The 13567-nt window shown below is 52.7% G+C and overlaps 1 protein-coding gene across 1 annotated transcript in view; it reads left to right on the top strand.

Annotated features, from left to right (window-relative positions):
• Nucleotides 1-13567, top strand: part of ZFAT (zinc finger and AT-hook domain containing) — a 183220-nt gene that overhangs the window by 20538 nt on the left and 149115 nt on the right. Inside the window, exon 2 of the mRNA XM_004743593.3 lies at nucleotides 10837-11013. Within this exon, the coding sequence (XP_004743650.1) occupies nucleotides 10837-11013 (177 nt within the window). The remainder of the gene's footprint in view (nucleotides 1-10836; nucleotides 11014-13567) is intronic.

Raw genomic sequence — 13567 nt, 5'->3', positions numbered from 1 at the left:
TTAACCGACTGAGCCACCGGGCACCCCTGAACACGATGCACTGTTGTTTGTGAGGCTAAGAGAACGGCAGGGAGGCATGAGGCGTAGTGACCCCAGCCGCCCTCGTCCACCCAGTCAGATGTCTAAACGCTGCTTCCAAGAGAAACACCAAAACCTCATCAGACACAGGAAACGTTTGTCCTGTGTTTGGAGTCTGTGTCTCCTGCTCAGTGTCCGCAACTGTGGCCTTCCTTCTTCTGGCCAGTGTTTGAACCAAGCTGCCTGCGATTAGTGTCTTCCTTCCCCAAGGGGAGACTTTATTTTGTCATGTACTCCCTTTATTTCTAATATCCGTTTGAGGGGGGTTTAAAAATCTCCCTTCTTTCTTGGATTACACATGTAATCACGACTGTGGAAGATTTGAAGAATCCCAAGCCTGTGAAGGAGAAAGACCTGATCTTCCTAATCCGCAATCCTCCCCCCACCCCCCGTCCCCCGCCCCAAGCCAGTCCGTGCTGCCGAGTGTTGGGGCCGGATGGTGTGAGCCTGAGCCTGGAGCCTGAGGTCTGTGTCCTCAGACCCACTCCCTGGCTTTCCCTTGCAGGCGAACAGCCGGTCCCAGTCACCCAGATGGAAAGCCTTTTCTCCAGAGTTCCAATTCAGAAGCCCTCAGGACCCACCCGTCTAACCCACAGACTTGACTTGTGTGGCAGGCTTCCATGGTGGGTTTTCCGAGGGCCAGAGGTGGCTGCCCACCTTCCGGAGGCATCCCCGTGTGGCTTCCTGCCTTGAATTTGTTCTCCCCCTTGTTACTCTCAAGGCTTTTCCGGGGTTGGGTTCTGCCCCCACTGGCTGGCTGACCTCTGCTCCTTTTTTGTGGAAGCTCCCTTTGGCCTCCTGCTGTCCCACCATCTCCTAGGCCAGATCCACTTCCCTCTCCTGAGCAGTCTTCCCCAGTTGCCTCAGCCATGGGATTTCTGTGTTCTCCATGTGCTCTCCTGTGGCATGTGGTGAGTATGTTCTTGTGTACACACATGATCACACGCATGTGCGCACAGCCTGTGATCCTTCCCAGTTTCTAAGTTTCTGAAGCGCTGACCAAGTAGCTTTGGAACCATGCAGGCCTGAATTTGACTGTCTTGTATAAGCTATAGCATCCTCATCTGTAACATGGGATAGCAGTATCTGTGTGGCTGACTTACGTAGCAGGGCCGCTTTATACAGCTGTGCAGGTTGTACACTGCTTCAGGGCAGCACATCTAAGGGATCTCTTTCACTTCATAGATTTGTATATTCCTTATGACAGTTTTTTGCAAATGGTAATAGAGTGTCTTGTTCCAAGAAAATCAGGATATTGTGACCAGTTCCTGACAGGGGGAGCTAGTGTCTTGAGGAAGGGGTGTGTTTCCCTTCCTCGAGGAGGTGTCTTACATGTTAGCGTCATCCCTCTCGTTAGGATTAAACGTGATGGAGTGTGAAAGTGCCTGGTACTCAGGAAACGTCTGCCTTTTCTTTCTGGAAAGCAGGGTTTCAAGTATGTCATGGAAGTAAGCCTGAATGCGGGACCCCCAGCCCGTGTGCGTTGGGGGTGCCAGTAGGGGACGTGGGGCCTTCTGGGATAAGAGCAAGGTTGGGAGTCAGGCTTTCCTGGGTGTCCACCCACCCTCCCCAATCCCGGGACTGAGCTGTGCTTCTCTGGGAAGCTGGAAGTGTCACCCAGTCTCACTGATTCAGAGACTCACACTGTATGGTCTCTAAAATCAGGAGGTATCCTCAATCTGTGTGATAAGAAACCAGTGTGTCTTATTTGGCAGCGTTTTTATCTTTTTGAATGGTATGTAAAATATCTGTGCCTCTTATAATAGCTGTTGTCTTAGATGTGACGGAATACAATAATAAACCTCTTTCTTAGATTGTTGTGAAGATCCAGGGCGCCCAGTGTGAGCCTGGTGTGGAGCCCCTGCCCTTCGAGGGTGTGGTTGACCGGAGCTTCAGGCTCTTCTACTTACTCCTCTTTGGAGTCCCTGTGTTTTGGTTACAGCAGGTTCTCAGGAATCGTGGTGGTGATGCTATATGTGGCGAATCCACAGCTGGCTGAAGGCTCTGTAAAATCAGCTAATTGGAAAATAATGGTTTGTCCTAACCCAGGCCCCTCTTCCTGAAGATGAATGAGAAAGGTATTTTAAGTTGCACTAAGCTGCACAATGAGACTTTTCTCATTACATTGGATGTGACAGCAATCTGGCTTTATGTTGTTAAAATATTTCCACTCCCATTGGGAAGCTGCCAGCTCTTATGAATTTAATAACTTAAGGGCAAGTGAAAAACAAGAAAACAAAAATTCTGAAAGAATTTGCCAGCCTGGTCTTCTCACGAGATAGAGAGTTTAATGGGATTAGAGCTTTGGCTGTTGGACTCTCTTCAGAGTTAATCAGTCCACGTGAAGATGGTTGCAGAGCAGAGGGGGGTGATTTGTACTAATCAAGGAGAGGAAGGACAGTTTTCTAAACTAAAGCTTTTAAATAGAGTTATCCAATAGTCTAGTAATGTAGCATTTTGTCTTCTTGTGGGTATTGGGTATTGATAAATGTTTAAGCGTGTTTGTAGTCCTCAGTCATCTAACATTTACTTATTGAGCGCCTACTGTGTCCCCAGCAGAGCGTCGCTAAGCGGGTGGAGGGGGGGAGGTGGATGGCATTGGGCTGGGGGCTCTGCAGGGGATGAGCGCATATGGTGTGGGACTTGCTTGATAGAGACCTGGGGTGCCAGCCTTTCAGAGCCCTCCTCGCTCCGCCATCCCCCAGCAGTGGGCGTGGGGATGACCTACTGCCTACTGCCTACTGCCTGCAGCGCTGCCTCACTCCACCCTTCCCGGGGCCATGTTCCTCCGCTCCCGGCAGGGCGTTTGGGATCGGATGGGGACCATTTTTAGTTGCATTGAGCCCATTTACTGTGTTGGGAGCTGTCAGCACCGTGCATCTCCAGACTGTTTTCATCGTCCCGACCCAGTGGTTACATCTCACCTAACTGTTGTGCAGTGTCCAAAGCAAGAGATCGATGCGGTATGGACGTGTGTGCCGAGTTTTGTCCGTTTTTATCACGTATTCGGATGCAGGTAGCCGCCCCCACAGTCAAGATGCGGAACCATTTGTGAACGTTTTGCCAGTTTGAGTGAGAAGTAGGAACATTACACTTTACACCCCCTTTAGCCTCTGTTTATAACACAGTTGTAAACGTTTCTTCCGTAGACATTGAGGACCGCATCAGGCAGACTTACTCTTTTTGCTTCAGCTGTCAAATAAGAGGAAAATTGGATGTATTTACCCATAGTTCTACATTTTCCTTTGTACTTTTCCCCTTTTTGATGTCCCCAGATGCATTGTTCTATCATTTCTTTCTAGTTAGAGAACTTCCTTTAGCTGTTCTTTGAGGTTCAGTCTTCGGGGCAGCAAGAGTTTGTAGTTTTCCATCCTCTGGGGATGTCTTGGTCCCTCCCTTTCTTTCTTTTTTTTTTTTTTTTTTAAGATTCTGTTTAATTTATTTGACAGAGAGATCACAAGTAGGCAGAGAGGCAGGCAGAGAGAGAGGAGGAAGCAGGCTCCCTGCTGAATAGAGAGCCCAACATGGGGCTCGATCCCAGGAACCCAGGATCGTGACCGGAGCCGAAGGCAGAGGCCTTAACCCGCTGAGCCACCCAGGCACCCCCCCCCCCCGCCTTTATTTCTGAAGACTCTTTGTGCTCGATGCAGAGATGTAGGGGGACAGTTGCTTCCTTGCTGCTCTTGAACAAAAGGCCACTTCCTCGTGGCTCCATCGTGTCTGGTGGGGAATCCGCTGTCACTCGAACGGCTTCTCACACAGAAGCTTGTTTTCCCGGTTCTCTCTTGGCTCTAGTTTTCATGTATTTGTTGCAGTGGGCCTTGGCACAGGTACCATTGGGTTCACCCTGGTAGGGGTTTGCTGACCTTCCAGAATGTGGGTTTGGGTGTTGTGCCAGATTTGGGAAATCTTCAGCCATTATTTCTTTGAATACTTTCCAGCCCCGCTGTCTTTCTCCTGTCCTGGGACACTGATGAGGTGCACGTTAGATCTTTTGTTATGGTCCCACGCGTCCTTGAGGCTCTGTTCAGTTTTTTTCTGTTTGTTTTCCCTGCTGTTGAGATTGTGTGCTATTTCTTGTTCTATCCTCAAGGTCACGGATTCTTTCTCTGTCTTTTCCATTGTGTTTTGAGCCCATCCGTTGAGGTTCTGTGATTGCATTTTTCGTTTCTCAGGTTCCCATTTGTTTTTTCCTTACATTTTCTCTTCCTTTGCTCAAGACACTGTGCCTTTGCATTTGTTACGGGTGTGTTCGTACTTGCTCATTAAACTGTTTCTGTGATAGCTGCCTTAAAGTCTTTGTCAAATAATTCTGATATCTGTATCATCTCATGTGGGTGTCTTGAGTGTTTCTTGTCATTCAACTTGAGATTTTCCTGATTCTTGAAAAATTACGAGGAATGATTTTTGATTGAACCCTGGACATTTTTGGTGTTATGTTATGAGAGTCTGGATCTTATTTAAATCTTCTGTTTTAGCAGACTCTTCTGACCCTGCCCTGGTGGAGAAGTGGGGTATGGCCTTGTCACCGCCAGGGAGGGTAGAAGTCCAGGCTCCCTTCTTGGCCTCTAGGGACGCCGTGGAGAAGGTGTCCCCAGCATGCTGGGCAGGATGGGCTTCAGGCTCCCCACGGGGCCCCTGTGATGTCAGCCCTGACTAGGAGGGGCAGGAGTGCCTCCATCACTGTGGTAAGGAGGTACAGAAAGTCCTGACTCTGTACTGGGTCACCTCTGACCCCGGCCCAGCAGGGAGTAGGAAGGGGGCTTCATTAACCACGTGGTCGGGTGGAAGTCCTGGCTTCCGGCTCGGCCTTTGCCGGCAGGGTTGGGGCTTCGGCTGTTGTAGGGCAGCTCATGTGCTGAGCTCAGTGCTGGGAGCAGGACCCCAGGGAAGGGGGTGTAGAGGGGCCAGGGCACGGGGGGCCCCCAAGGGGAGGGAAAGGGTGGGTGCGCACGAGGTTTCTCAGTCTCCCTGTCTCCCGGCAAAAGGTCTGGAGGGATACACACCAAACTGGTCAGTGATGCTCTTGTTCTAGAGGGGATGATAAGGAGGCTGTCTCTATTCTGTGGGGTTTCGTGTTATTTAGTGTTTTACGATGAGCATGTATTCATACGGTAACTTCTGTCATAAGTGATAGCAGTCACAAGCAGCAGCTCTGTTACAGGGCCCGGGGACCCGGAATGCCTGCGTCCTGCCTTGCTCTGGTTATTCCCCTTGACCTCCCAGACGAAGTGGACTTAGGAAGAACAACAGAAGGGACGGGCTGCCCTTGCTTGTGGCTGGGGCCAGGCCGCCCTGTGAGTTGGGTGGAGCACGTGGCCTCCACTCAAAGCGGAGCCGACCCTCTTTGCCTGTTTATCCGAGGGCCTGGGATTTTTTGGGGGGCGAGGGGTCCCTCAGGAGCAGGCCAGCTTCAGCTGACACATGTGCTGCCCGCTGCCAGAGGAAGGGTAGGACCTGTTGGCCCCCAGTGGCCCTCCCCGGTGGTGGCAAAGGGGCCTAACCCACCTCTCAGGACCTACGAGCCCCTTCATGACCTTCTTCAGGGAGTGGGGTCAGAGGCTCCCCCATCTCTGGGTCTCCGGGCAGGGCGGTAGTGAGCAGGCGGAAGTCAGAGCTCACGGGCAGGATGTAGTTCTTCCTGGCCAGGAGTATTTGCAAATCAGAGTTCAGAAATGAGAACTTGTTTATGCAGTTATTTTAAGATTATCCTTTTGAATAGTACAGAGTAACTGTTAAAAACTGGCAAATAGTTCATAGAAATGGAACACTCAAACTCCAAACTTCTGTGATTTTCCTTGTATTGAACATGTGGTTTTCTCTTTGAATCCTTTTGTTGAGGATGAGTGCACAGTAATTGGACCTAAAAATGCATCCAAATTATAGCATCTTTATCAGAATTAGCTGACAACATAATTATGATTATATTTCAGGGTATAAGATACATTTTTTCCATATTAGTCCCCTATAAAAAATGAAAAGAGCTCCTTTGATGTTATTTTGGTGGAATAATGATTCTTAATATTTGGGGAGGCAGACCGATCTGACACTTTCTTTGTCTATTCTGGAATTTTGCTGTTCACATCCTGCTTTATGGGCATCTCCAGAGAGTGCCCGGTTTCCCTCCTGGTCGGCGGTCTGGGGGACAGTCACAGATGATGTTCAAGGGGGGACACTGTGTATTCTGTCTGGACTTCTAGAACCAGCTGCCCTTAAACATACCAGATTGCATCGGGGGACTGGCTGGCTCAGTTGTGGGAGCGCTGTGTCTCTTGGTCTCAGGGTTGTAAGTTTGAGCCCCATTGGGTGTAGAGATTACTTAAAAATAAAATCTGGGAAAAAAAAAAAAAAACATAGAAAGCCAAGATTGCATGGCAGGTGGCAAAACAGAGCCCACCCACCCACTGGCCTAGCTCAGGGGGAGTAGTTGTGTGGTCCTGTTGGCAGTTACGTGGCTGTGTCCCTTACCAGTGCTGACCTGGGAAGGGCCACGTGGCACCACGGAGACCGGAGGCCTGGGTCCGGCAGGTCTGCGTTCCACCTTGACTTTGTGCTTCTCTGACTTCGGGGCCGGGGGGAGGCCAGCCTCTCCGCCTCCTGGGTCCCACAGGCTCACGGCCGCCCCCACCCTCAGTGAAGTGATGGTCCTCCTGGGTCACACATGTCCTTATCTCTCTGCCTGCCCCTGGGAGCTCCGGGTCTAGTCTCCATCTGCCTACTGAACAAGCTACGGGCATGGGAAGCGCGTGGCCAAGGCCAGGTGCCACCCTGGCCTTCAGGGGGTGTGGAATAGCCAGGTAGCAGCTGCCGGACTTACAGTGGCCTCCCATGCTTGCCTAGATGTAGACGTCGTCTCATTGATCTGGTCTCCAGACAGGGACTGGTGTGCCTGTCCCTGAGCCTCACACTTACGCTGTGGTCACTGGAAGTTCTGCTCTGTTCAATGTCACTGGATTTCCTTTCTCCCAAGAGCATCACAGAAGTCAGTACCGCGTAGTCTGTCAGGAAGTAGCTTCGTAGCCACATTTGATGTGGCTGGGGTGTGCTGTGTCCCTGTCGCCATGCAGCTCAAGCTGTGTCTGTGACGCGGGGCCTCTGGGGGGCCCACCCGTGGCCACTGCCCGGTACGTGCTGGAATGAGCACAAAGGAAACTGATGGCTGATGCGGGGGCTGTGTTCTTGGCGGGGGTTGTCACTCAGACGCTGTGGGCCACCACGCCGAGCGTTTTAGCCCAACCTGAAGGAGCGACGCGCCAGTGTGTAGCCACACTCAGCTCCTGTCGGAAGCAGGTGGCCGAGAGTCTGCTCCCTGCTCCCAGCCCACCGTGACTCGGGCGAGCCGCTCTCCTCTCTCAGGCTCTGTTTCCTTGCCCGTGGAAGGGGCTTTGCAAACCGTTTTGCCTTAATCGTAGAGTCCTTGTAGGGTCAGCAGGAAGCACATCGAAAACAACATGGCCTTGTATAAAGACAAGAATTGTTTCTGTAATCTCTTCGTGTTTGAACGGGAAGCCTTTCGGGTTCCTTAGGAAAAAAGCATTTCTTGGAGAAAAATAAAATATCGATCGGCAGTATTCATGAGAGATTTTCATTGATGAAGCAATGTTCTGCTTTGTTAAATTTCTGTTTCCGGTGTTGTTTGGTAGGGAGGTACTCTTGTGGGTCGTTACTCCACCTGCCTGTCCGCGGAGGAGGCCTTCCTTTGGGTCCAGAGGGGGACCTGGCCTTGCGGCCTCAGTGCCTCGTAGGGCTCTGTCCTCACTGGGGCAGCGACAGGCCGGCCCACTGCCTTTCTCTGTGGTCGGAGAGTTTTGCAGCAAAGAGGAAGAGAAAAATGGGTTGGGGGAGAGCAGGGGAGTGGAGATCAAGAAAGATTTTTGTTTTAAGACAGGAAAGATAAGCATGCAGCAAGTGGCAGAGGGGAAGAATTGGTGGTCTGGAGAGAGACGCAGAAGTTTCTAGAACACTGTCACTGGGTGAGAGGGGTTGGGGTTCTGTGCACCCAGGCCCCACGTATCCAGTGGCCATCCAGGGTGGGCTGTGGGTTCGGTCTTCCCAGGTGTAGGCACGAGGGTTGTGTTGTCTTTAGAGAATTTTAAAGCAGTAACGACATTTAAATGTTGGCCTGCCTTTTTGCTTTTTCATGTCCCTGAGCCACTGATACTAAACAGTATCAGTGATAAAAATGTTGCGTGCGGATGCCCGAGTGGCTCAGTGGGTTAAGCCTCTGCCTTCAGCTCAGGTCATGATCTCAGGGTCCTGGGATCGAGTCCTGCATCGGGTTCTCTGCTCATCGGAGAGCCTGCTTCCCCCTCTCTCTCTGCCTGCCTCTCTGACTGTTAGGGTCCGTGATCAAAGGAACGAGACTGATACAACGCGAAGGTCAAGCAAAGCTTTAATTCTCACCAAGCATCAAGAATCAAACTGACCGGTCAGGGCTGTCTCTTAGGAGAGGGTGACGACGATGACCCCGGCAAGTCCGCTCCCAACGTGGCTGCTCTGGACAAGGCCTCTCCGCAGATGAGGCCACTCCGGACGAGGCCACTCCCAGGATGAGGCTGCTGCTCGGTGGGGCCGCGCCCAAGAAGAGGCTGCTGTGGACGAGGCCGCTCCAGGACGAGACCGCTGCTAATGAGGTCGCTCCCCGGACAGGGCTGCTCCCCAAAGAGGCCACTCTGGAGGAAGCCTCTTCCCCCACGATGCTGCTCACTGGGGAGGCCTCTTCTCAGATGAAGCCGCTCCCCAGAATGACGCAGCTCGCGGCGAGGCTGCGGCTGGGGGTGGCAAGGTCCTTCGCGGCGACGTTGCTGGCGTCTAGGCAGTTCCAGGAGGCGCCGCTGCCGAGGGCCACGGTGTGTGGCGGGGCCGCTGGCGGCTTGGGGCCCCTGGCGTCGCTTATAGCTCTTAGAAGAGCTGTTACAGCTCTTCTTCTGCTCCCCCGACTCTCCTCCTCCTGCTCCCCCGACTCTCCTCCTCCTGCTCCCCCGACTCTCCTCCTCCTGCTCCCCCGACTCTCCTCCCCCTGCTCCCCCGACTCTCCTCCTCCTGCTCCTTCCTCTCCTTCCTCCGACAGCTCGCCTCCTTCCTCCTCCTGACAGCCTCGCAGACCAACCTTTATGGGGGTGGTTGAGCCCCGCCCCTACGCAGGCGGCCAATCGAATCTCAGTTCACCCCAGTGGATATACGCGCACCCCACCGATTGGCCGTCCGCACCCGGCCTGTCCCGCCCCTCCATCGCGGCCCCCAGGCAGGTTCCTCTGGGAGAGGCAGGCCCTTACACGGACTACTTGGGATTTCTCTCTCTGTGTGCCAAATAAATAAAAAAAATATTAGAAAAAATATATAATGCTTTAAAAAATAATGTTGCGCGCCCCGGGGTGGCCTGCCCCCACAGACCCCCGCCCCCCCACCTCCCACAACACACACACCTCCCGTGGCGCTGCAGGTGCGGACCCTCCTAGCAACAGGCGCCGGGCGGGGGGTGGGGAAGGATGCGGGGGTGGGCAGGCGTGGGGGAGGAGGCCCGTGGGGGCTGCCGTGGCGTGGCTTCGTGGGGCGCAGGAAGCTAGGTCAGCAGCCCGCTGGGGGGCTGGGAGGTGGGAGTGCAGCGGTAAGAAGCATTTGTCCACCGTCCGCGGAGAGCGGATGGCACAGAGCTCCTCCGGGATTGCCACGTGTCCGTCCGGCCTCCAGAGAGAGCAGGTGGCCCGGACACCTTGTGTGACTGCCGGTGTGATTCCCCGTGAGGCTGGTGAGGGTTGGGGGGAAGCAGGGAGTGCGGGTGTAGATCCCCAGCTGTCCAGCATGCTGGTGAGGTGGGCGAGGGTACGCGGTAGGGGGAGAGCTGGACTGACTCAGGGCTGTGGTGTACGGTGTTCCCGCTGCCCAGCGGGCAGGTGAGCGGCCTCTCCTAGCGCATTCCGGCAGCCCCGGGGTATTAGTACCTCCTGAAGATCACTGCACTTCCCAGCTTCTAGGGTCTGGGTTTGTTGGGCTTCAAAGCCACTGTCCCTTCCATCATCCGGTTCTCCTCTGCGCTCTTAAAAAAGAGCTAGCTATTAATTAGTTTTTTGATCCTGAATTTAATATTCCTCTATGTACCGACAATTATCTGAGACTCAAAAAGGAGCCTTTTCCCATTACGTCTTCCTGCCTAGTATAATGGGATGAAAGTAATGGGCTATTAGTAAATATTTGTGAATGGTGGTGATGCTTTCAAATAGGAATTAAGTGGCTTAAAAAATATCAACAGATTCCCATTCTTCTTGTTTTAAGTCTGTGTGCCAGCCAGTGAAAGGTGTCTTGGCTCTTGAGAAATGCTGTTTTGATCAATTTTCCCTTGTACCTAATTTGAGAGAGCCTAGCTAGCGCACTTAATTGCTGTCAGTGAGTTTCATTCACTTGAAGGTTGGATTTTGGTTTTGCAGTTTCCTACTTTTTTTTTTTTTTCCTTTTACCTTGCCATGTCATTGCTGGAATCTGGGACGTTAGGTAGATTTGGGTAACGGGGGCAGGGAGGGCAGGGTTTGCCCATACTAGACCCTAGCCAGGAGGACTGAAGAATGAATTTTCTGGTGACTGGGGCCACCTGAACTTAGAAGTGAGCTGCCTGGCCTAGAGGTGTCCACGAGAGGGACAGTCTATTGGAGGCCGGACACAGCTCAGAAGGGCAGCCTTCAGTATTTTTCTTCGGTGCTTGGAAGCAGTTGTTGTTTTTGTTAGGTTGAAATAACATAGTTTCTTTTTTTTTTCTCCTTACAGAAAACACAGCCATCTTCATGTGCAAATGTTGTAACCTTTTCTCACCCAACCAGTCAGAGCTGCTGTCCCACGTTTCTGAGAAGCACACAGAAGAAGGGGTTAATGTTGATGAAATCATCATTCCCCTCAGACCTCTGAGTACCCCTGAGCCCACCAACCCAAGCAGAAGCGGAGATGGTAAGGGGCTTTGGGGTTCCGGGTGAGGGGCCACGGACGTGCCCATTGGTGGCGATGGTGGTGATTTGCTCACGTGTACTTTGACGCTAGGTTTGTGTTTGGTGGGCCCTGAAGCCCGGAGCGCTCCCGTTTCCCACGTTAGTCCTTGTCCGGCTCTAGGCCCGCTCAGATAGGAGTGTGTGTGTGAGCGCACCGCACCCGGCCCCTGCGGGAGCCTCTCCAGCGCCTGGCTGTAGAAGGAGGAGGGACCGCGTGAAGGAAGGAGGGAGTGCACGAGAGGAGGGGTAGCCTCCCACCGTGTACAGAGCCCGAGCTGGTCCTCAGACGAGTGTGGCTCTCACCCGGCTCTGGGACCCGCGCGCTGTGTTCCCGGAAGCACAGGACGTGACTTCTCTGAGCCTCCCCGTGCTTACCTGACAAATGAAGATGGATGTGACTGTCACAGGCGGGATGTGCCTGTGGCACCAGATGACGCCCGGCACGGAAGACAATAAAGGGGAGCTATTCTAACATGCGTGATGAATGTGTAAGGACACACAACCTGAAGCACAGCGTTCCTGAATGAGCGTGTAAACCTTTGATCCGCACAGACTCCTCTGGGTCCGCAGGCAGCGTGCGGAGTGAGATCCCTCTTGTCCGCAGCATCCACATGTGTCCCGCTGGACGGCCCCTGGAGTGGTGGGTGGCTGGCCTCGAGGCGCCGTGGAGGCGTCATAATGAGGTCCCCGCAGACCAAGAGAATACGGAGTAGAGGAGGCATAGCTGCACACGGCAGTTCAAAAAACCCCCCTCAAAACCGTAACTATATGGTGGGGGACCCCCGCCAGGCCCCTGCGCAGAAGGATGGTCTGTTCCATGGCAGGACTCGTCAGCCACACGGATGACCGAGTGCTCGTGCCTGGGCGGATGCAGACTGGCGCTTCCCAACAGCCGCCTTATTGATCCTCTGTCCGACATCGTTAGCGAGGAGCGAGTCCAGACAGACAGTGTTTGGTTAATGAGTCCCTCTGGCCATTCCCAGGGAGCGCAGAGAAATACACCTGACCGAGGATTAAGTTGCTGGAGTTAGGCGAAGCTCTGTTGGTTACTGGGAATGGCGTGAGCTGAAGCTGAGGAAATCCAGCCCCGGTGAACCCGGCGGTGGTGAGTGAGGAGAAGTGGGCGTCATCCTGTCTCCTCACCTGCAGCCAGCTACGCTGGGCCCGCAGCGCTTCAGCCCTGGCACGGGCCTTGGGGCCGGATCTGTCCTCTCCCCGCTTTAGGAAAGCAGGTCCGAGGTGGGAAGTGCCACGTAATCACATCTCAAACCGATGGTGCCCATTTGAGTGTCTTTGCTTTGGGGAAGAGGAGGGGGAGGAAGGTCAGTTTGGCGTTAAGAATCTACCAAGTAGCCTGATTAAAAACAGGCAGAAGAGCTGAACAGACATGTTCCCGAAGAAGGCGTACGGATGACCAACAGGTGCATGAAAAGGTGCTCAGTGTCTCTAACCGTCAGAGACATGCAGGTCTAAACCGCAGGGAGCACGCTCAGCTCACGCCTGGTGGGAACAGCTGTCCTCAGCAGGACGAGATAACCAGGGTTGGTGGGGATGTAGAGAAAAGGGACCCTTGTGCCCTGTTGGCGGGAATGCGAACTGGTGCGACCACTATGGAGAACAGGATGGAGGGTCCTCAAGAAAGTAAAGATAGAATTACCACGTGATCCAGCAATCTCACTTCTGGAAATGTATCCAAAGGAAGTGAAATCAACATGGCGGAGAGAGATCTGCACCGTGTTCATTGCAGATTCGTTTACAATAGATAACCTAAGTGTCCGCAGATGAGTGGGTTCAGAAGATCTCTCTCTCCCTCTCTCTCTCTCACACACACAGGAATGTTATTCAGCCCTAACAAAGGAGGAAAGCCTGCCATTTGCAGCATGGATGAATCCAGAAGACATTATCCTAAGTGAAATAAGCTAGATGCAGAAAGACTAATACTGTATGATCTCACATATGTGTTGAATCTAAAATAGGTGAATTCACAGAACCAGAGAGTAGAACGGCGGTTGCCCGGGAGTTGTGAGAATGGGAGATGATAGTCAAGAGGTACAGACTCTGAGCTGGGTAGGTTCTGGGGATCTAACGCGCAGCCTGGGGTTTACAGTTCACAGTTGCTGACTGAGTAGATCATGAGTGTTCTCACCAAAAGAGAAAGATGGTTCTCCTGTCAATTGTAGTGAGCATTTCACAGTGTATATGTACATTAAGCCATCTTGTCGTGCACCTTAAAAAAACAAATCGTGTGACCTAAATATATGCAATTTTGGTTGGTTGATCATCCATTAGTAAAGCTGGAAAAAAAAAAAAAAAGAATCTGCCTAATGCCAGGGCCTCACAGTTCAGCCACCCCTCCCTCTGCCACTGAGTCTAGGGGTGAGTAAGGCCCATCTGTCCAGACCTCACTGGAGGACCCCTGATGATGTCCACGTTCCCTATGGCCACAGTCCTGCAGAGTGGTTAAGATGCATTGGCTTTCCAAAGAGTGTGGCTTAACAGACAGTTGGAACCAGAGC

The sequence above is a fragment of the Mustela putorius genome, unplaced genomic scaffold (genome assembly GCF_011764305.1).
Source record: "Mustela putorius furo isolate JIRA1106 unplaced genomic scaffold, ASM1176430v1.1 tig00000228_pilon_pilon_pilon, whole genome shotgun sequence".
In the NCBI taxonomy this organism is placed as follows: Eukaryota; Metazoa; Chordata; class Mammalia; order Carnivora; family Mustelidae; genus Mustela; species Mustela putorius.
This window is presented reverse-complemented; position numbering and strand designations above follow the sequence as displayed.